Genomic DNA, 23,104 nt, shown 5'->3' on the forward strand with positions numbered 1-23,104 from the left:
TTTTTTTAATTATATTTCTTTTTTGCCACCTATTTCTTTTAGATGTCAATTCCATGTTTTGACTGGCTCAACTTGAATGTTTTCCTTTTTTTGTAAAGCGTGTGTGTGAAATTTTATATATATATACACTAGATGCTTTTATATATATATAATATAGGAAATTAGATGCTTATAAATATATATAAGCATCTAATTTCCTTGCTTTTGGATTCGGCTGCTTCCTGACTGTATCTTTATTGATCATTATCCCTATATGTTCAGTACTACTAACTCCAAGCATTCAAAAATCACGAGACAAGCCCCAAAATCCTGAAATTGACTTAAAATCATGAGATTTTTAAAAATACTATATCTGCCATTCTTTTTATTTTCGTTCTGAATTTTCAGCTCTTTGAGTTCATGTTTATAAGATTTTTCTTTGCATTCTCATGGATTAGAAACACTTTTTTAAGAAGTGAAAGTTGAGATTTTCCTGTAATCATGACTCCAGCATGTGTGGCTTTAAAAAAAAATACTGAATATCATGTAACTCAGAAAAAATCATGAGAGTTGTGAACACTGTTTGTTGCATATGTAAGAATAATACATCAGGATTTCCGTTAAGGAGGCTGGCTCAGTTAATCACTGAAATCTTGGCTCAAGAGACATTGACATGATATGAAATTCCATGTGCTTGAAACACTTGAATCACTTTGATTCCACTTTTAAAGATTCATGACTATGCTTCCTCTTTGAAACTCCTCCTCAGTAGTACTTTGAGTACTTTAATAAATCAGAATAGGGCACTGCCTCAGGCCTTATATGCAATTTGATTGGATTCAGTCATCCCTTAAGAAATTCAGGGATTTCCCCCAATTTCGCAGGTCATAAAGAAATATGGAACAATCCAGCAAACTTCGGGAGTCTCAAAATATCAGTTTGTCTAGACAGTGATGCTACTGGGAAGAAACTGATTACAAGATCTTCTGATTCTGACCTGAACAAAAATTTTGAAAAAAATTGTGTTACATCTGTCATAAACAGATAGCTAAGGGTTAATGTCTCGTTCACCTGAAGCACCTGACCAGAGGACCAATCAGGAAACCGGATTTTTTCAACTCTGTGTGGAGGGAAGTGTGTGTCTGAGTCTTTGTTTTCTGCCTGCCTGCTTTCTCTGAGCTTTGGAGAAGTAGTTTCTATTTTCTAGTCTTCTGTTTCCAAGTGTAAGGACAAAGAGATCAGATAGTAAGTTATATGGTTTCTTTTCTTTGGTATTTGCATGAATATAAGTGCTGGAGTGCTTTGATTTGTATTCTTTTTGAATAAGGCTGTTTATTCAATATTCTTTTAAGCAATTGACCCTGTGTTGTATCATCTAATACAGAGAGAACATTTGTATGTATTTTTCTTTCTTTTTATATAAAGCTTTCTTTTAAGACCTGTTGGAGTTTTTCTTTACTTCAGGGAAATTGAGTCTGTACTCACCAGGGAATTGGTGGGAGGAAGAAGTCAAGGGGAGATCTGTGTGTTGGATTGCTAGCCTGACTTTGCATTCCCTCTGGGGGAATAGGAAAGTACTTTTTGTTTCCAGGATTGGGAACGGAGAGGGGGAGTCCCTCTGTGTAGTTTCACAGAGCTTGTGTCGGTGTATCTCTCCAGGAGCACCTGGAGGGGGGAAGGGAAAAAGGATTATTTCCTTTGGTTGTGAGACTCAAGGGATTTGGGTCTTGGGGTCCCCAGGGAAGGTTTTTCAGAGGGACCAGAGTGCCCCAAAACACTCTAATTTTTTGGGTGGTGGCAGCAGGTACCAGGTCCAAGCTGGTAACTAAGCTTGGAGGTTTTCATGCTAATCCCCATATTTTGGACGCTAAGGTCCAAATCTGGGACTAAGGTTATTACATGGTGGCAGCTGAAATGCCTAAGCACCAAATGAATGACTATAAACTTTTTCAAACCAAGGCCAGATACAGGATGGGGATAACCCCAGATCATGCCCGTCGGCGCTTCAGAACCCAAAAGTGGAAACCCGAGGTGTCATTTCCCAAACACGCCTACTACATTGCAAAAAACTATGAGGCCTGGATAACAGGAAACAACATTCAAACCTTGGAAGAACTGAACCTCCTCATACAAATGGAACAGTTCTTGGATGGTGTTCCTGAAGACATCACACGGTACATACAAGATGGAAATCCCAAAGATATCGCTGAGGCGGGGGAGATTGGAGCCAAATGGATGGAACTGGCAGAAAGCAAGAAAGCTACTGTCAAGGGGAACGATTACCCCAGGGGGCACACAGACCCTAAACCCTACAACCGAGGACAGCCAAAGACCCCACATACCACCCAAGTAAAGCCACAGATACCCTACCCTTCAACCTCACCAGTCTCCAGTAACTCACCTCGGCCCAGTGACCCATCAAATGGAAGATGCTTTAAGTGTAATGAACTGGTGTTTTGGGGCACTCTGGTCCCTCTGAAAAACCTTCCCTGGGGACCCCAAGACCCAAATCCCTTGAGTCTCACAACCAAAGGAAATAATCCTTTTTCCCTTCCCCCCTCCAGGTGCTCCTGGAGAGATACACCGACACAAGCTCTGTGAAACTACACAGAGGGACTCCCCCTCTCCGTTCCCAATCCTGGAAACAAAAAGTACTTTCCTATTCCCCCAGAGGGAATGCAAAGTCAGGCTAGCAATCCAACACACAGATCTCCCCTTGACTTCTTCCTCCCACCAATTCCCTGGTGAGTACAGACTCAATTTCCCTGAAGTAAAGAAAAACTCCAACAGGTCTTAAAAGAAAGCTTTATATAAAAAGAAAGAAAAATACATACAAATGTTCTCTCTGTATTAGATGATACAACACAGGGTCAATTGCTTAAAAGAATATTGAATAAACAGCCTTATTCAAAAAGAATACAAATCAAAGCACTCCAGCACTTATATTCATGCAAATACCAAAGAAAAGAAACCATATAACTTACTATCTGATCTCTTTGTCCTTACACTTGGAAACAGAAGACTAGAAAATAGAAACTACTTCTCCAAAGCTCAGAGAAAGCAGGCAGGCAGAAAACAAAGACTCAGACACACACTTCCCTCCACACAGAGTTGAAAAAATCCGGTTTCCTGATTGGTCCTCTGGTCAGGTGCTTCAGGTGAACGAGACATTAACCCTTAGCTATCTGTTTATGACAACATCGTATAAAACTTCTAATTTAAAAATCAGTTGAAACATCTAACAAATATTAAAACTAGTATAAAAAAGTGACTGAATTCCAAAGCTTAACTAAAAACACATATGTTCAAACACCCAGTCATTTATTGCTTCTAATCTCAGGGCAAGCAAGCTGGCAAATACCGCAGTACTTAATTTTAACTTTATTTTCTGCAGGCCCAATAGAAACAAGAATAGCTGTTAAAACTACTTTTACAGTGAAAAGGAGATTTTTCTTTGCAGTGGCAGAGATAATGGGGGTCAAGTCCCTTTAAAAAGGCGCCATGCATACACCTAAGCATATTATGCAAGTGACAAAAGGAGGTGTACAACACAAATTTTTACATGGGACTGGAAAATGAGTCTGACTCTCATTCATCTGGCAGAAGCAGCAGCTCCTGTCCAGTGGGGCTGGGCCTGACTCCCTGCTCTGGGTGATGTAACATGGTGCATGATGTCATGTGGTGCTGTGACCCTGTCAACCATGTCACAATGCTACTCACTCAAATTTGGTCTCTGTCATGATGGAGGGGCAGTTGGTCCAAACCTGAGTGATGCTGTGACCCTATGCACCAGGTTGTAATGCTGGGAATGGGGACCAGGCCCAGCCCAGTAGGACAGGAGCTGTCACTGTAGGGTGAGTGTAGATGGACTCACTCTCCAGCTCACGACAAATGACCCATCACTCCCCTGCTTTAAAATTTACTTCTGTCGCTGTTGGTTTCTCTATCTTAATATATACTTAGGGTTTAAATCCTCACAAGACCCCACAACTTGAGTAGTGGTCAGAAGTTGTTCTTCAGAATTATATTCTTAATGATCTTCTTGTATTCCCTCATACTGGTCTAATTTCTTCTTAAAACCATGGTTGTCTTTTATGCTCATGACATGTACGTTTGACTGAAGTCCCTTGATGACTTAGGTCTTTACACTTCAGGTATTAGAGTGAAGACAAGTTGAATTCACTTTTACATGTCTTAATTTAATGTACTTTATTCTTTCTCTTATTACCCAACAAAAGTGGTTTCATACTTTTTTTTTAATGTCTTGAATGCTTTTTTAAAAAATAGTAACTCAAATATAGCATACTACTCTTCGTCCAGGAGACTGGAAAGAGGAGGGAGCAGGGGGTTGGAGGGCAGGGCATGAGGCTGGAGGGCTGAATAGGGGAGGAGAAATGGGAGCAGAAGACGGGGGAAGCTTGTCGGCCTAGACAGTTAAGGAGGGGAGGAGAGGGACTAGCAGGAGGCTAGAGGGCCAAGGGAGGGAGAAAGGAGCTAGGATGCAGGAGGGAATGGTGTCAAAAAAGCCAAAATGCAGTTGGTGGGTTGCCTTAGTAAAAAGCTTGGGAACCATTGGACTAGCTGACCTCTCAAGGTTCCTTCTGGCCCTGTTTCTATGATTCTGTGAAAATGGAATTTATTATATATAGAAGAGAATTGTAATTACTCCTGGTTGAAACTTGGAATTTCTGGTTCATGAGAAGTTTTGACATTTCAAAATTTGGTTTTGGTCCAAATTGAAATGAAAACAAATATTTTTGAAATTTCCTGTGAATTGAAATGTCTGAAAAAAATTGGTTTTGGCATACTTGAGGCATTTGGAATTCCAAAATTTTGTAGTCAGCCCTGCACTTTTAGATATTTATGTAAGTAATATAGATAAGATATAAGTATTGATTAAGGCTGAAACACAAGTAGAAGAATCAGAAGGCTTGAGGCCTGCAAAAGAAGTTAGCTTAGCCAAACTAATCAAGCCTTAAATTGTAGGTTCACATGAATAAGTAATGGTAAGTGATCTTTATTCACAAAATGTGGTGTTGCAGTAAGCAATTGTGTTTAAGAACTGGTGGAGCTGAAGTAAAAAACCACAAAACATGAATTGCTGATATTTTAAGAGATTCCTGAGAAATACGTATTACAGAAAATTGCAGGTGTTTGACCACAGAAAAGTTAAAGCAACCCATTGAAGTAAATGATTAATTAACCTGTAGAACCTGGGGACCCCAACATAAGTGGGATGTGAAAGTTGAGATAAGGAAAAGGGGATGGACTGGTCAAGAATATGTATGATACACAATGACATGCACTACAAAACATTATAAAACCTGTTACCTGACCTGTGTGCCGTGGGATACACTGGAACATGCCAGACTGATATCTACCTGTTGATCGTCTTACCTACTTTGGGATTCCCTGTGAGAAAAAAGTAAGGAACTCACATGCTGGACATTCAGTATTATCCTTCTCTCCTTTGCTATATTGCAGTGCTAATAAGTGTGAATATAATGTTACTGAAATATACTTCATGAAAAAGGTCTCTTGTAAAGTATCATTACAAAACTTTTAATGTACTGAGTATGTTCATCCTATTTGTATGAATGTATCATTCTTGTATCTGAAACTAGAAATATGAACTATAACTCTGAGGTCCTATTGTAGTTATGCAAAGTGTGGGTCATTAATGGTAGTTTGGAATCTTGATGGCTCCCATTAACCAGGACAATTGACTGTAGATGGCTCTGTTTACTTGCAAACCTTCCTGTGAGTCAGGCCGGGAAGAATGAAGGCTTGGAGTCTCACAGGACATGTGACCATGTCACCTGGTACTGGAATCCACCTTAAAACTGGTGCTTTTCCATTTAGAAGGAGGGGTGGGGATTCAGAGAGACAAAAGATTCCCGCTTTATGCCAAAGCTATAAAAGAGGATGGAACAGAACAAAGAAGGCTGCAGTCATGAGAAATCCCCTAGCCACCACCTGACCTAGAACGAGGACTGTACCAGGGGAAAGGATTGGGCCCAGACTAAAATGAAATCTAGGTCTGTGAAAGACGCTTATTGGAACATCTCTGAGGGTAAGATTTTATCTATATTCAGTTTCCTACTGTGTTAGGCTTAGACTTGCATGTTTTATTTTATTTTGCTTGGTAACTTACTTTGTTCTGCCTGTTATTACATGGAACCACTTAAATCCTACTTTTTATATTTAATAAAATCACTTTTTGCTTATTGCTGAACCCAGAGTTAGTGACTAATACCTGGGGGAGCAAACTGCTGTGCATATCTCTCTATCAGTGTGATAGAGGGTGGACAATTTATGAGTTTATCTGTATAAGCTTTATACAGACTAAAACGGACTTATTTCAGGTTTGGACCCCATTGGGAACTGGGTATCTGGGTGCTAGAGACAGGAGCACTTTCTAAGCTGTTTTCTGTTGAGTCTGCAGCTTTTGGGGGATGTGGTTCAGACCTGGGTCTGTGTTTGCAGCAGACTAGCATGTCTGGCTCAACAAGACAGGATACTGAAGTCCCAAGAGGGCAGGAAGAACGGGCTCAGAGATAGTCTGAGCCCATCAGGTGACAGTCCCAGGGGGGTTTCTGTGACCCAACCCGTCACACATACTCTTTCCTATTCTCTTTCCTTATAACATAAAAATCCCAAATTGCCAGTTCTTGTCCTCTTTGCATCTGCAGATGCTGAAAGTGCCTGCCACCTGACTTTTTTTCTTGCTATCACTACCCTACACTGCTTTGGTGTTGCAGCCTCCTAGTACATATGGAAAACTCCTTGCATTCACTCACAACTTGTATTGACAGTGCACTGGTGTTTACACCACTATAGTGGTTGCACTTTTTTTTGAGCAACATCTAAGTACTGTTGTATTTTGCACTGTATCCCTCTGAGCCAGTATGGACAGAAAATTTAAGCTTTGCACTCTAGGATGCCATTGCCATTGGAACCCTCTCCTCCCTTCTCTCCTTCCTTGGTGATGATTTTGACAACTCAGACCACTGGTTCTGTGTGCCGGACTCTTTCATCAAGGGACTGAAATTGCACACAATAAATAGTCCCAAATTGGACTGCCCTTGTGATAAATAGCTAAGGAGAAGAATGAATCACTTGTTTGCTGTCTGTGTCATATAGCACTGTACAAATCATTATATTCAGTCCTGGGTCTTATCTGTTGGGTTTCGTTTTCACTGTGTCATCTTAGACCTACAAATATTAATGTTTGCTTAAGGAGGAGGTAAAACACACTTTGCTGGGTGTCAGCTCCTATTGAATAGATTATTTTTACAATATTTAAATTAACCGATGAAGACTATTTTATTTTATATCCTTATTACAGAATTAAACATCTCCTTTAAAGAGCAGTCTCCATTATCACTCATCAGGAATATTTGTATTTTAGATACTTCCTTTTTAGTTTGGCTGGAATAAACTTTACACTGGTCAGTAAGTTGGTATGCTACAGTATATCTGTTTATAGCATGCTAGAAAGTGTATTAGATATACAGTACACTATATCGATATGCAACACACTGTATATAAGTAATTCAAAGACTTGGACATTTGCTTCTACCCAGAGGTGATATGTTTAAGCAGAAGATTGGGTACACTATTTCTTATAGAGCCGTAGAGTTTAAGGGCAGAAGGGGCCACTAGATCATCTGCTATTGCCCCAAGCTTCAAGATTTTTTGGAAGAAGGTAACTTCAACAAATAAAAAAATCTTATAACTAAGAGTTGCAGCATTCCAAGCCACTGAAATTATTCTGGAGTTTGCCAATCCAAAGAGTTGATGTAAAAGTCAAGAAATTAACAAGACTGCTACTTCCAAATGGTAAATAATACTCTGCTTCTTAAATAAAATACATGGTTTAAAAACCACACCAAACCATTTTTTAAGACTAGTCTTTTTTTCTTGACTACTTTGTCATGTTCAAGATCCTTGAGATACTGGAACTTTAAAATATTAATCTACACGCTGCCCCTACAGAAATGTTAATTTACTTCTGAGTCAGAAAGTGTTTGGAGAATTCCTCTTTGGTAGCTGTAGAGGAGTTAGCCAATCTGGAAACAGGCAGCAACTAAGGAGCTGAGGAATTGTATCTTATGTACAGACTGGTTAAGATTCCTATTTGGTTTTGTATTCCTTACTTTTGGTGTGGTTTAATTGTTTACTCTATGAGTTATGTACTTAGACTTTAAATCTGATGAATTTCATGTTTATTGATAGGTTTAAGGGAAGAGAGATATTGAAGAGATGACATTATAGGTTGTTTTTGCCTGTCCTTGTTATTTTGTCCCATATTTTTCTCTTTTTACCAACCAAATAAATGTAAAACTACCAGTAATTTCTCCCTTTGATCTTTTATGTCAGCCCAGATGCAATGATATAGCTCCTTCTAGCTGGCAAAAATAGTTAAAACAATTTAAACAAGATCTATGCATAGGATGCTTCCTGGGTCACAGACTTCAACTGTTTCTGTCTCCAACTGGTAGAAAACCAAGTATCCTTCCCCCCTCCCTAAAGAAACAATTAAAAGAAAGGCACACACAGTCAGACTCCTGCCCCAAAGAAAGAGAGAATGTTTTTGTTTTGTTTTGTTGCTCTAGTTCTCTGTACTAGGCACCATATAAAACCCTAAGACAGTGAAACTTTTCAGTTAAATTTTGGCCTTAGTTTTTTTGGTGACCAACAAAAAATGTTGAATTTTGTTGAACGACTTCTGTAGTTTGATCGCAACTATTCCCAAGAGACAGATACAGTACATATTCTATAGCCATCTGCTAGTTTAAGTCTCTCTTTCCAGGGCAAATGAAGTACCTCAAAGGGAAATGCTTCTCTTAAACATGTTCAGTCTGGTCTTTGCTCATCATTCATTACAGTTAGAGTCTCTGAGGCCATGTCTACATCTAAAGTTTTGCAGCGCTGGTTGTTACAGCTGTATTAGTACAGCTGTATAGGGCCAGCGCTGCAGAGTGGCCACACTTACAGCAACCAGCGCTGCAAGTGGTGTTAGATGTGGCCACACTGCAGCGCTGTTGGGCGGCTTCAAGGGGGGTTCCGGGAACGCGAGAGCAAACCGGGAAAGGAGACCCGCTTCGCCGCGGTTTGCTCTCTCGTTCCCGGAGCCACCCAGCAAACCGCAGGGAAGGAGACCTGCTTGCTCTGGGCTCTGGGAACGCGAGAGCAAACCGGGAAAGGAGACCCGCTTCGCCGCGGTTTGCTCTCTCGTTCCCGGAGCCACCCAGCAAACCGCAGGGAAGGAGACCTGCTTGCTCTGGGCTCTGGGAACGCGAGAGCAAACCGGGAAAGGAGACCCGCTTCGCCGCGGTTTGCTCTCGCGTTCCCGGAGCCACCCAGCAAACCGCAGGGAAGGAGACCTGCTTGCTCTGGGCTCCGGGAACGAGAGAGCAAACCGGGAAAGGAGACCCGCTTCGCCGCGGTTTGCTCTCTCGTTCCCGGAGCCACCCAGCAAACCGCAGGGAAGGAGACCTGCTTGCTCTGGGCTCCGGGAACGAGAGAGCAAACCGGGAAAGGAGACCCGCTTCGCCGCGGTTTGCTCTCTCGTTCCCGGAGCCACCCAGCAAACCGCAGGGAAGGAGACCTGCTTGCTCTGGGCTCCGGGAACGAGAGAGCAAACCGGGAAAGGAGACCCGCTTCGCCGCGGTTTGCTCTCTCGTTCCCGGAGCCACCCAGCAAACCGCAGGGAAGGAGACCTGCTTGCTCTGGGCTCTGGGAACGCGAGAGCAAACCGGGAAAGGAGACCCGCTTCGCCGCGGTTTGCTCTCTCGTTCCCGGAGCCACCCAGCAAACCGCAGGGAAGGAGACCTGCTTGCTCTGGGCTCTGGGAACGCGAGAGCAAACCGGGAAAGGAGACCCGCTTCGCCGCGGTTTGCTCTCGCGTTCCCGGAGCCACCCAGCAAACCGCAGGGAAGGAGACCTGCTTGCTCTGGGCTCTGGGAACGCGAGAGCAAACCGGGAAAGGAGACCCGCTTCGCCGCGGTTTGCTCTCTCGTTCCCGGAGCCACCCAGCAAACCGCAGGGAAGGAGACCTGCTTGCTCTGGGCTCCGGGAACGAGAGAGCAAACCGGGAAAGGAGACCAGCTTGATTACCAGAGGCTTCCTCCTTCCACGGAGGTCAAGAAAAGCGCTGGTAAGTGTCTACATTGGATTACCAGCGCTGGATCACCAGCGCTGGATCCTCTACACCCGAGACAAAACGGGAGTACGGCCAGCGCTGCAAACAGGGAGTTGCAGCGCTGGTGGTGCCCTGCAGATGTGTACACCTTCAAAGTTGCAGCGCTGTAACTCCCTCACCAGCGCTGCAACTCTCCAACTGGTAGAAAACCAAGTATCCTTCCCCCCTCCCTAAAGAAACAATTAAAAGAAAGGCACACACAGTCAGACTCCTGCCCCAAAGAAAGAGAGAATGTTTTTGTTTTGTTTTGTTGCTCTAGTTCTCTGTACTAGGCACCATATAAAACCCTAAGACAGTGAAACTTTTCAGTTAAATTTTGGCCTTAGTTTTTTTGGTGACCAACAAAAAATGTTGAATTTTGTTGAACGACTTCTGTAGTTTGATCGCAACTATTCCCAAGAGACAGATACAGTACATATTCTATAGCCATCTGCTAGTTTAAGTCTCTCTTTCCAGGGCAAATGAAGTACCTCAAAGGGAAATGCTTCTCTTAAACATGTTCAGTCTGGTCTTTGCTCATCATTCATTACAGTTAGAGTCTCTGAGTCTGCCCTACTGGGTCAATAGGAATTGTACTAGGGAGCAGGAGCAGAGCTATGTTCCATTGGCTGAATATGTTTAACTGGAGACAGAGAGGAGGAGAGTAGCTTTAGTTGCCAAATGTGTGGCTGCTTCCTTAGTGCCATATGAGGGACTGACTACCTTTGGACCTTCGGTCTCACTTGCAACAAGCTTTCTTTAAAGAATGTGAGCAAGCACCAACTGTGATTTATGAATACAAGCACTGACAGTTACTCCACTTACTAAACACAACAAATAGTCAGTTTTTGTAGTCTGGTTTGCTTATTGAAAGAAAGCGCTCTACCAAGCCTGTAATTAGTGTAGTTAATATTATCCTAGAATGCTTTCAAGTCAGTAGAGAGAAGACTCTTTTAGGTCTTTAATTATGTTTTCAAAGCTAAAATGCAAGTATATTTTCATGACTAAGCAGTTATGTCTTGGCAACCCCATCTTCCCCTGAAATTCAAGCTTAATTTTAGGCAGACCCATATGGTTTTCTTTCCATTTCATTACTCTGAACTGTGAATTGTATTAGTTAGAGTCCTGTTTATTGGACTCATGATGAGTTTAAGGATATACTCATTTATTTTTACCTATTGTACCATACTCAAATAGCAATCAAATACATATTATTGTATGAAGTCTTTCATCGTGTGGTCTGTGATTTGCAGTTACAATTTTGTAAAATATATAATAAAATCTTAGTCTGACAAAATATTAAAAATAGTGCTAGGGTTTCAGATCACAACCAAAGCCAGGAACAGTACTTTATTTCTTTGTAAGAAAACAATTATCTGTAAATAGATCTATGAACTGTATATTCTGTTCATTCATATTTGATTCATATTTTTTCATAGATTCATATATTTAATGTTATAAGGGTGCGTTAGATTATCTAGTCTGACTTCCTGTATAAAACAGGCAATAGAATTTCACCGAAGTACCCCTGCATTGAGCCCAGTAACATGGTTGACTGAAGCATATCATCTACACAGGCATTCTGGCTTCTAAAAAGGCATTAAAGACATTAAGAGATGGAAAATCTCTCTCTTCCCTGGGTAGGCTGTTCCAATGTTAATTACCCTCACTGTTAAAAATTTTTTGCCTGTTTTTTAATTTGAAATTGTCTGGCTTTAACTTCCAGCCATTTGTTCTTGTTATGCTGCTTTTCTCTGATGTACGAAAAAGCACTGTGGTGCCTAGTATTTCTTCTCCATCAAGGTACTTATACATTGTAAGCAAGTCACCGCTCAATCTTCTTTTTGATAAGCTTTAAGGTTTCTAAATCTCTTGCTGTAGGGCATTTTTCCAGCCCTCAAATCACTTGGCTTTTTTCTGCACCCTGTCCATTCTATGTGTAGATGTTATCGGCTTTAAAATTGAATACAATTCAGTGAAAGATTTGAATACTAAATGTAGATATTCCTTCAAAACTTTGTGTGTGTGATAGAAGCATGCTATCAACTCCACTTTGTACCTCAAAAATCAAATCCCAAGTTTCTTCAGTTACCTCAGTTTACCTCAATTTGAAATACATTCCCACTCCACCCATACACTTTTTACTCCTCTCCCCATGTGAGAGCTATTTGTATTATCCTCTGTCGCTGTGAACACCATTGTCAGTATGGCCACATATATCACATGATCCTGGAATATGCACGCTAATCAATGTGACTTACATTTTCTTTGTCACCTTTATAGCAGGCCTACTCTTCAGAAGCTTCAAGTTATGTTTTTTTGGCGTGGAAGCACAGTATGAAATGGCACTGTGTCTAGAGTGTCATGATGTTTTCATAGACAGAGGCTTTTTTGACTTTTATGTCATTAATCTGAATCACTTCTTTATTTTTTACAGAGTACCATGCTGCAATTTTGCAATTAAAGAGGGAAAACAAGGAAGAAGTAGAAAACGTAAAGGTACATCTTTTTAATGATTCTGATTTGTTGTAGAAGTGATTTTTCATTCTTTAAATCTTGTGCAAATTGCAGATTTAAGTAATCCAGTATATGATTTATGTTCTGATATTAAACATATATTTTTTCTCTCTCTAAAAGTTAGTTTTCAGCTGATGGGCAGCACAATTAACGATAGTTTACTTAAAATCCATATGTGCAGTCACAAATCATTTTTAAAGGGATTTAGCATTTTTTCAAATGTCCTTTTTGTAAGCTTGCTGATTGTATCACTCATGCAGGGCACAAGGCAAATTAATCTCTTTGATTCATCAGCACTGTAATTTGTAAACTCATTTAGCATATTAAAGCTCCATGACTTAACTCATTGCTTTTTCTTTTAAGTAGCAGCATAGATTTCTTATAAAGTGCAGTTATTCTCCAAAAACTGCCCATAGGAATTGCATTTGTGGGGCTGTGTGTCTGTGATTTCATATTTTACTACCTTGATGAGTAAAATAATGTTTGTTTTCCTAAATGCCACCTCTGAAAACCCAGTCTGGTTTCTGACTGTTAGAGCTAGAAAGATCACAGTTCAACATAAATAGAAAAAGTTCTGCTATCTGAATTTAATTAACTAGCCTGTGGATGGTATATGAACTCATCAGAATCTAGCCCACTCTTCATAGAATCATAAAATATCAGGATTGGAAGGGACCTCAGGAGGTCATCAAGTCCAACCCCCTGCTCAAAGCAGGACCAATCTTCCAAAATAATGTTGGCTCTGCAGTGCTAACTGAAGTAAAAAGTAGTAAAAGCATACTTTTGTCATAAAAGCAAGCCGGTGTGGTTGAATATATAGCACAGGAGCCGATCTGTTGAACAAGAAGATGGTGCCAATTTTAAACACTTTGAATTATCTTCTGGTCAAATTATATAATGCTTTTCTAGCACTGCACAGTGAATTAGCTGTAATACTTGCACCATGGTACCACAGTATGTTTGTGCTGTGTTTTCAGTGTGTAAGTCACTGAGTTACAAACACATGCAGCATTTCCATTGTCAGCATTAAGGCAAATGGAATTGAAAATAGCAGGTGGAAAAAGTCTGAGCCTGGTGACATGAAAGGCAACATGTTCTCAGAAGCTTTACTAATAGATTCCACTTGTTGAGTCTCCTCAAGTCCTGAATGTTGTATTTTTTCCCTCCCTTACCTCACACACATTGACTTTTCTTGAGCTGGCATAATTTTTTCAGTTTTCATCATTTTTCTTGAGTGTGAAATCTTGCCCCACTGAAAAGTCAATGAGAGATTTGCCATTGACTCCACTGGGACCAGGATTTCTTTCATATTGTTTGTTTTTTTAATTTTCTTCAAAATTCCTTGAAATGTATGAGTCGTGGTTTTTGATGCTGAAGACTTAGCATTTATTGATTTCTGTTTTTTAAAAGCATATTCTCAATGACTGTAGATTCATCAGTCAGATTATCATGTCATATAAAAACGTATAACATAGCAATATAAAAACAAGTCCAGTTAGCCCAATTTCATAACAAAATCTGGCCATCCAGCTGAAGTCCTGTTCTTCTACTGTAGTGCACACTACGCTAAAATTTTACTGAGAAAAACAGATGGGTTTTAAAGCATGCTGAGAAGATCAATAAATTTGGGCTTTTGGGGGAACAAAATAGAATCAGTGTTTGACAAATCAGATGGCTTGATGACACACTCACATTTAACAAAGTCTTCATGGAATCATCTGATTGCCTAAAGAACGTCAAAAAGGCTTTTTAAAAAGTGTTTCTTGGTGTTTTAGTGCCCAGATACCTCTGGCAAGATGCCTCATGCTTGATTATACAGAAAAGGAGGGTAAACAAAATGAGATGAATAAAGAGAGGGACAAATAGTTTCTCTAGTCTCTCACTTCCTGGGCTATTAAAGAGATGGGTATGTTGCCCTTCTACTGCTTATTTTACTCCACCAGTAAGTGGCATCTGTTGCTGCGGTGAGATGTGAAGATTTCTGCACATCACTCAACACTGGTTCTTCCAGATGATTGAGGAGTAGCATTGACAGACTCTGAGGACAAATCTATGCAGACCTAATTGACTTAGATATGGAGATGCGGTGTAGAAAGTGGTGTTTAAAGTGTTGAGCTCCAAGGAATTTTATCCCCCAAATTACTAAAACTTTGTAGTCTAGAGGAACAAAAAATGGTAGGCCAAATCTTAATTGTGTGTTTTAATATCAACTCATAGAATTGTAGGGCTGGAAGGGACCTCAAGAGGTCATCTAGTCCAGTCTCTTGCGTTCATGGCAGGGCTCTAGACTACCCCTGGCAAGTGTTTGTCTAACCTGCTCGTAAAAGTCTCCAGTGATGGTGATTCCCCAACCTCTCTAGGCAATCACAGCACAGGGATATGATTCCCAATATTATTGTCACGTTGTGTTCTTGGCATCCTTTAGGTGACACTATGCTTAAAGATAAGGAAAAGCCTCACAATTATTAACCATGACTATTGGAAAAGAAAGACTGTCACAGTTAGCAGGCTAACAGCACCGCTCACAGGGCTGGCCTTAGGGGTGGGCCACCCAGGGTGCCATGGTCAGAGGGGCACCGTTTGGCAGCGCAGAGGTGCATGTTGCCAGTGTAGTGTCAGAAACTGCTCCTGATTGGGTGGGGAGTGCTGCAAACTTGCAGAGGTGATGCGTGGGGAGGGGGGAAGGGGTGGCACCCAGATTTCTCCTTGCTTCCTCCTGGCAGAGGAATTGGGGCGGGGGAAGCAGTGATGCACAGATACTGCTCCCTCCCCCTTTACTCTGTATCTCCCTAGGGGGACTATAAGGGGAGGTGAGGAGCAATGCTAGGCTGCCTGCATCCAGGTCACTTTCCACACCTGGGCTGTGCTGTGAGTCAAGCATCAGGAGCTGCTGCTCTCCTGCCCTCCCCTTATGCAGCCCAAGTGGAGAAAGTAATTTTGAAGCAGGGATCCCTAACGTTGCACCTCGCTCCCACCCCCTCACTCCCCAAGGGGGCCGGAGGAGCAGTATTCGGGGGAGGGAGTAGCAATGCCAGCCCCTCCATGTATCCAGATCTTTTTTTCCACGTGGATGCGCGACAGAGTGCAGGGATCAGGAATGAAGGGGGCAAACTGCAGGCGTTGGGGACACAGGAGAGAGCAGGCATTAGGAGTGCAGGAGGTGGAGAATGCAGGTATTAGGGGTGCAGAAAGGGGGCAGGGGTTGGGGCAAAAGGGGGATCGTACAGGGATTGGGGAAAAGGGGGTGAGGAGCTTTGGGAGCCCACTGGGACCAGGGACAGTGGGGGGCACCTATGGGGACCAGGGGCAATGTGGGGAGTGCCGTGCCAACGGAGGCCAAGAGTGCCAAAATACAAGTTTGCCCAAAGTGCGATTTTCCTTGAGGCGTGGCCCTGCTGACCTCTCCTGGTCTCTTTGAATGCATTCCTTCCAGGTCTCAGGCCTCAAGCCATCACCTTTGTTGGGGTGGAACCCCACATGATTCTCCCATTGTCAGATTAGGCCTTGGGCTTCAGTCCCCCTGTACTAACTATCATTACTAGGGTTGCCAACTTTGTAATTTAAAAACTGGACACTCCAACAGGAGGGCCAGAACCTCTCCTTACCCGCCCCTTCCCGCAGACCTCACCTCAGCACTGCCTCTTCCTCCAAGGCCCCACTCCTGCCCCAGCCCCTTCCCCCGAGGCCCTGCTCTGTTCACTTTTTTCCTCCTGCACCTGTTTCTCGCTGCTCTTCCGCTCTCTGTCCCCAATCTCTGCCCAGGTCGGGAGGTACTTGCCTGGGAAGCCAGGGCGGGAGCTGCAGATGCCCAGTGCAGGTAAGAGGGGCTGGCACAAGTGATGACTTGGCACCTCCCCCACCCGCAGTAACTGGACTTTGGGTGTCCAGTCAATAGATCTTACTGGACATTGTCAGGTCCCCTTTTCGACTGGACTTTCCAGTCGAAAACTGAGCACCTGTCCACCCTAGTTGTTACCTCAGCAGTACCTGCAGTTCTGCTCCCTTTGGGAGCTATGGACAATGGTATCCACTGACCAGACAGCCTTCTTAAAACCACTTACTGTTGATTGAGAACTAAATAATTTCGGAGAAAATTTACTTTTAAACGATCTATACATGTGGCTTTCTTTCCTAAGACTTATCTTCCCCATGAATCTGGAAAGATCCTTATTGTTTCAGATGCTTTTAAGGGATGTGTATCTGTGTTCCATGTCAGTCGGTTTCCCCAGTACTAGCTCTCTCATGACTCACTGCTTTCTCTCTCTTCAAAGAGTCTCTTTAGTTGTTTAGGGTCCCTTTGATTCCTCGGCTGCCAGCCTTGGCAAAACAGCTGAGTAAGTCTGAGCTGGAGGCTGGAAGTAGCATTTTCATTTCAAAAGGATCAGCCATTTTCTTATTATTGCCCCCAAGTGTGTGCTGGGAGGCTACTTAGCTAGAAGCGAATGAGGAGCACAGTGACTATGTGGCCTGGGGGGGCAAGAATGGGAGGCTTTGGTATGGAAAAGGGGAAATGGCATGAGCTCTGGCATGAAAGAAGGGATTGGGGGGAGTTGCAGCAACTCCCTGAAATAAAAGGGGGGGGAATAGATCGATGCAAAAAGTTCCTGGTGTGTGCAATAAGATCAGCCTACAGAAGCAACAGAAGGTATGCAGCACTCTAATAAGTATATCTTAAAATTCAGTGAAGGCAAAGGCAAATGTGTAATGACCTAAAATTAGAATAATATTTTTAACAACCATTTTTGTATCAACAGTGAAATCTACCTTCTAGAGAGCTATTAGGAGTATGGGGAAATTACTCCAGTGAGGAAGCATGGCTTGCTTTGTTAGCGATTAAGAGGGAGAAAAGGACAAACATATTCCAGAGATCAAAGAGGGTAGTGTTAAATGCTTACCTCTGCAACTATGAAGACAGTAGTAATGGAGAAACCAGGAATAAAGACTGAGGCCATGGCTACACTAGAGAGTTGCAGCGCTGGTGACGGGGTTACAGCACTGCAACTTAGGATGTGGCCACACTTGCAAAGCACGGCCAGCGCTGCAACTCCCTGGTTGCAGCGCTGGCTGTACACCCCGTCGAGCCTCGGGTGTAGGGATTCCAGCGCTGGTGATCCAGCACTGGTCAGCAAGTGTGGACGCCCACCAGCGCTTTTATTGACCTCCGGGGTATAAGGAGGTATCCCAGCATACCTTAGAAGCCTCTCTGGTAATCATGCACACTCCACTGCCCTGGGCTCAGCTGACCCCACCTTTAAATGCCCCGGGAATTTTAAAAATCCCCTTCCTGTTTGCTCTGCCAGGTGTGGAGTGCAATCAATCATTCAATCAATCAGCGACCATGCCTCCATGCCCCAGACGAGCCCCAGCATGGAACAGTTCCGAGCTGCAGGACCTCATCAGTGTTTGGGGTGAGGAAGCTGTGCAAGCACAGCTGCGCTCCAGCTGGAGAAATTATGATACCTATGGGCAGATATCACAGTCCTTGCTGAGAAGGGGCCATGAACGGGACGCGTTGCAGTGCAGGGTAAAAATTAAGGAGCTGAGGAGTGCTTACTGCAAAGCCCGTGAGGGAAATCGCCGCTCAGGAGCTGCCCCCACAACCTGCCGTTTTTACAAGGAGCTGGATGCCATACTTGGGTGTGACCCCACGGCCAATCCTAGGAGCACAATGGAGAGTTCAGAGCAGGGAGAAGTGGGGGAGGGTGTAGAGGAAGCCAAGAGTCAGGCTACTGGGGTGGACGGAGACACCCCGGAGTCCCAGGAGGCATGCAGCCAGGAGCTCTTCTCAAGCCAGGAGGAGGCTAGCCAGTCACAGCAGCTGGAAGTTGCTGGTGAGGAAGAAGCTGAGGAGCGTGCTCGGGGTAAGCAGATTTTTATGTTTTGGGAGAGGAGGGTTTGGGTTATGGCTGCCTGCATGCATGCCTAAACGTGGAATAGCCTATTGATTTGCTCTATCACGTCTCTGTAATCTGCCTCGGTAATCCCTTGAAAAGTTGCAGCCAGAGCGTGGGCAATGTGCTTTCGCAAGTTTATAGGGAGAGCCACCGTGGTCCTTGTCCCGGTCAGGCTAACTCGTCCGATCCACTGTGCAGCCAGGGGTGGGGGTACCATGGCTGCACACAGGCAAGCTGCATAGGGGCCAGGGCGGAATCCACATTGCTGTAGAAGACCCTCCCTCTCTTCCCAGGTAACACGCAGCAGTGATATATCTGGCAGTAGGAAACCCTGTTGAGAATTTAGGGATACTTGAGTGCAGGGCGCCAGGTTCGTGGTCCCCCCCCAGCCCCGCGGTGCGTTCCGGTCTCCCCACCCGCTTCCAGCACGTAGCCAGCCCCGCGGTGCGCTCCAGTCTCCCCTCCTCCCCTTTCCAGCAAGCAGCCAGCCCCGCGGTGCACTCCGGTCTCCCCCCCCTCCTTTCCAGCAGGCAGCCAGCCCCGCGGTGCGCTCCAGTCCCCACTCCCCCTTTCCAGCAGGCAGCCAGCCCAGCGGTGCGCTCCGGTCTCCACCCCCCCTTTCCAGCAGGCAGCCAGCCCCGCGGTGCGCTCCGGTCTCCCCCCCCTCCTTTCCAGCAGGCAGCCAGCCCCGCGGTGCGCTCCGGTTTCCCCCCCCTCCTTTCCAGCAGGCAGCCAGCCCCGCGGTGCGCTCCGGTTTCCCCCCCCTCCTTTCCAGTAGGCAGACAGCCCCGCGGTGCGTTCCCCCCCCCTCACCAGCAGGCCGGCATTTACGCAGACCGCCCCCCCGCCAGCAGCTCGCCACCTTCCTGTTCACTACTGTCCCCTGTGCAGGACACCAGCTACCTCCTGTACCCAGTACAGATAAACCCCAGTGACCCATCGGTCAATTCCCCCTCCCAGGTGCAGTCGAGGCAGAAACACTCACCCCATTGCTCGCCATGCCTTTGCTTCCCTGGCCTCTCTGTGTTATGTTAGGTATGTGGGAAGGATGCTACAAAAAGTCTAAAAACTCCTTCACTGTGTGATAATAAACAATGTAGCCTCTGTGTATTACATGTTTCTATCTATGTTTTTTTTAGTGACCTTGACTAATGCAGCCGGATCACCGGCCTCACGTCGCTTGCAGAACTTGAGAAAAAATCCGCGAAAATCAAAAGAAGAATTGATCAAAGCAGTTATGATTCACTACAACAGAGAAAGTAGGAAGACGCAGGAATGGAGAGAGAAAATGTATGAGTGGAGGCAAACAGAAAGCAGGAGAAAGGAATTGGCTACCAAAAAAACCTCAAAGCACCTGATAAGCCTCCTGGCTCGCCAAACTGACTCTTTCGAGTCTCTCGTAGCCATGCAGGCAGATCTCTACCGTGATAATCCACACCCCGCCCAAAGCTCTCTTTCTTGTTCCTCAGTATTTGCACAAAACACCTTTCTCCAGCAGCCAGTTTCTTATTACCCCCAGCTGCCCCCAACACCTGTACGATCACCTACCAGCCCTGATAACTACAATCCTTATCCTGTGCACTCCACCCCCATTACTCTGCAGCATAGTAATCCTGAAGTGCAGCAGACATTGAACAGTAATCCAAACAGGACATATTCAAACCTCTGAATGTACAGTCCAGCACCCTAACCCCCCTGGCCTTTTATGTACTGTACTTTGAATAAAGGATTTTATGGCTTTTACAATACGTTTTATTATTGCAGGAAGTGGTAAATATTGTACCCCAAGGTAGAAAGGAGCACAGCAAAGGCACCAAACATTACTGTTGGCTCTCAGCATCAAATTGCTCCCTTAAGGCATCCCTAACCCTTGAAGCCCTTTCCTGGGCCTCTCTAGTAGCCCTGCTCTCTGGCTGTGCAAATTCATCCTCTAGGCGTCAAACCTCGGAGGTCCATTCCTCACTGAATCTTTCACCCTTCCTTTCACAAATATTATGGAGGGAACAGCACGCGGATATAATAGCGGAGATGCTGCTTTCCCCCAAATCTAGCTTCCCATAAAGACACCTCCAGCGCCCTTTCAAACGGCCAAAAGCACACCCCACAGTCATTCTGCACCGGCTCAGCCTGTAGTTGAACCGGTCCTTGCTCCTGTCAAGCTTCCCTGTATACGGTTTCATGAGCCATGGCATTAAGGGGTAAGCGGGCTCTCCAAGGATCACAGTGGGCATTTCGACGTCCCCTATTGTGATCTTGTGGTCTGGGAAAAAAGTTCCGGCCCTCAGCTTCCTGTTCCGAAAGATGCGTGCATCATGCACCTTTCCAGGCCATCCTGAGTAAATGTCAGTGAAACGCCCACGGTGATCCACAAGCGCTTGCAGAACCACGGAGAAATACCCCTTGCAATTAACGTACTCTGATGCCAGGTGGGGTGGGGACAGAATAGGAATATGCGTCCCATCTATTGCCCCTCCACAGTTAGGGAAACCCATTTGTGCAAAGCCATCCACAATGTCCTACACGTTCCCCAGAGTCACAGTTCTTCTTAGCAGGGTGCGATTAATGGCTGTGCAAACTTGCATCAGCACCATTCCAACGGTGGACTTTCCCACTCCAAACTGGTTCACCACCGATCGGTAGCTGTCTGGAGTTGCCAGCTTCCAGAATGCAATAGCCACCCGCTTCTCCACTGGCAGGGCAGCTCTCAATCTCGTGTCCCTGTGCCTCAGGGTAGGGGCGAGCTCAGCACACAGTGCCATGAAAGTGGCTTTTCTCATCTGAAAGTTCAGCAGCCACTGCTCGTCATCCCATGCTTGCAGGACGATGTGATCCCACCACTGAGTGCTGGTTTCCCGAGCCCAAAGGCACCGTTCCACGGTGCTAAGCACGTCTGTTACTGCCACAAGCAATTGAGTGTCTTGAGCGTCAGGCGTTTCAATATCATCGTCTGACTCCTCACTGTCACTTTGCAGCTGAAGGAATAGCTCCACTGCCATGCGTGATGTGCTGGCAACATTCATCAGCAAGGTCCTCAGCAGCTCAGGCTCCATTTGTAACAAAAATCTCATAAATCGCGCTGCAGACTCACAATGCCGCCAAACTGCTCGGAATGTGTAGCAAAGCACCACGGGGCGTTGGAACAGGAAGCGGAAAGACCTGCACACTTCCTTCCCCTTCCCACAAGCCACAGCGCCAAAATGGGACGAGGTGCTCTGTGGGATAGCTGCCCACAATGCACCACTCCCAACAGCGCTGCAAGTGCTGCAAATGTGGCCACACTGCAGCGCTGGTAGCTGTTGGTGTGGCCACACTGCAGCGCTGGCCCTACACAGCTGTACGAACACAGCTGTAACTACCAGAGCTGCAAAACTGTAAGTGTAGACATGGCCTAAAACTATACTGTGAATCAAGTGACTCTTGAGGTAATCATCAGTAGCAATGATTGCGAAGGCAAACTGCCACTAGAAATGCATGGAAAGACCCATAGTTATTTTGTATTTCTCAAAATAGAAATAGTCAAAAGGTGGTGGGGAGGAAGATGAGGGTCCATATCTCTATTTTCTCCCTGAGACATAATCAGTTTATTTCTAGGAAGTGAACTACATAGACATGTTTACAGGAATCTAGAGAGCTACAGCAGCACCAATAGCATACTGAGGCCATGTCTACACTTACAGTTTTGCAGCGCTGGTAGTTACAGCTGTGTTCGTACAGCTGTGTAGGGCCAGCACTGCAGTGTGGCCACACTGAAAGCTACCAGCGCTGCAGTATGGCCACATTTGCAGCACTTGCAGCGCTGTTGGGAGTGGTGCATTGTGGGCAGCTATCCCAGCATTCAAGTGGCTGCAACGTGCTTTTCAAAAGAGGGGGTGGGGTGGAATGTGACAGGGAGCGTGGAGGAGACAGACAGAATGGATTTTTGGAGTTGACACTGTTCTCAGCTCCCTGCCTTGCAAGTTCTAAGGACTGTGCCTACCTTCAATCATTTTAAAAGTTCTAACTCCCTTCCCCCACTCCTCTCTCATTCACTAAATGCAAATTATGTACTTCTAAATACCTGTCAGACCAGATCAGCAACTGCTCAACACGGACTTCCCCCTCCCCCCTTGCCGTGTGAGAGTGCTGTTTCTCTCTTCAAGGAAACAGCTGTGAACATTCCAAAGTAATTCCCCTGCCTGCCTCCGCTCACTCAGCAAACAGGAGCTGTGTTTGTTTTTTAAATAAGCAGTTTGGCTGGACTCCGAGCTCTCCCTTTCTTCCGGTTTGTTGTGGACAGGAATTCTGGGATACCTCCTTATACCCCGGAGGTCAATAAAAGCACTGGTGGGCGTCCACACTTGCTGACCAGCGCTGAATCCCTACACCCGAGGCTCGACCGGGTGTACACCAGTGCTGCAACCAGGGAGTTGCAGCGCTGGCCGTGCTTTGCAAGTGTGGCCACATCCTAAGTTGCAGCGCTGTAACCCCCTCACCAGCGCTGCAACTCTCTAGTGTAGCCATGGCCTTAGTAGTAGCAATGGTCACTCTT

At 44.8% G+C, this 23,104-nt stretch overlaps 1 protein-coding gene across 5 annotated transcripts in view; it reads left to right on the forward strand.

Annotated features, from left to right (window-relative positions):
- FMN1 (formin 1) overlaps window positions 1–23,104 on the forward strand; it is a 362,805-nt gene that overhangs the window by 135,118 nt on the left and 204,583 nt on the right. For all 5 annotated transcript variants that reach the window (XM_050954781.1, XM_050954785.1, XM_050954782.1 and 2 more), the window contains one exon: window positions 12,603–12,664. In XM_050954781.1, the coding sequence (XP_050810738.1) occupies window positions 12,603–12,664 (62 nt within the window). The remainder of the gene's footprint in view (window positions 1–12,602; window positions 12,665–23,104) is intronic.

This window comes from Gopherus flavomarginatus, chromosome 5, assembly GCF_025201925.1.
Source record: "Gopherus flavomarginatus isolate rGopFla2 chromosome 5, rGopFla2.mat.asm, whole genome shotgun sequence".
In the NCBI taxonomy this organism is placed as follows: Eukaryota; Metazoa; Chordata; order Testudines; family Testudinidae; genus Gopherus; species Gopherus flavomarginatus.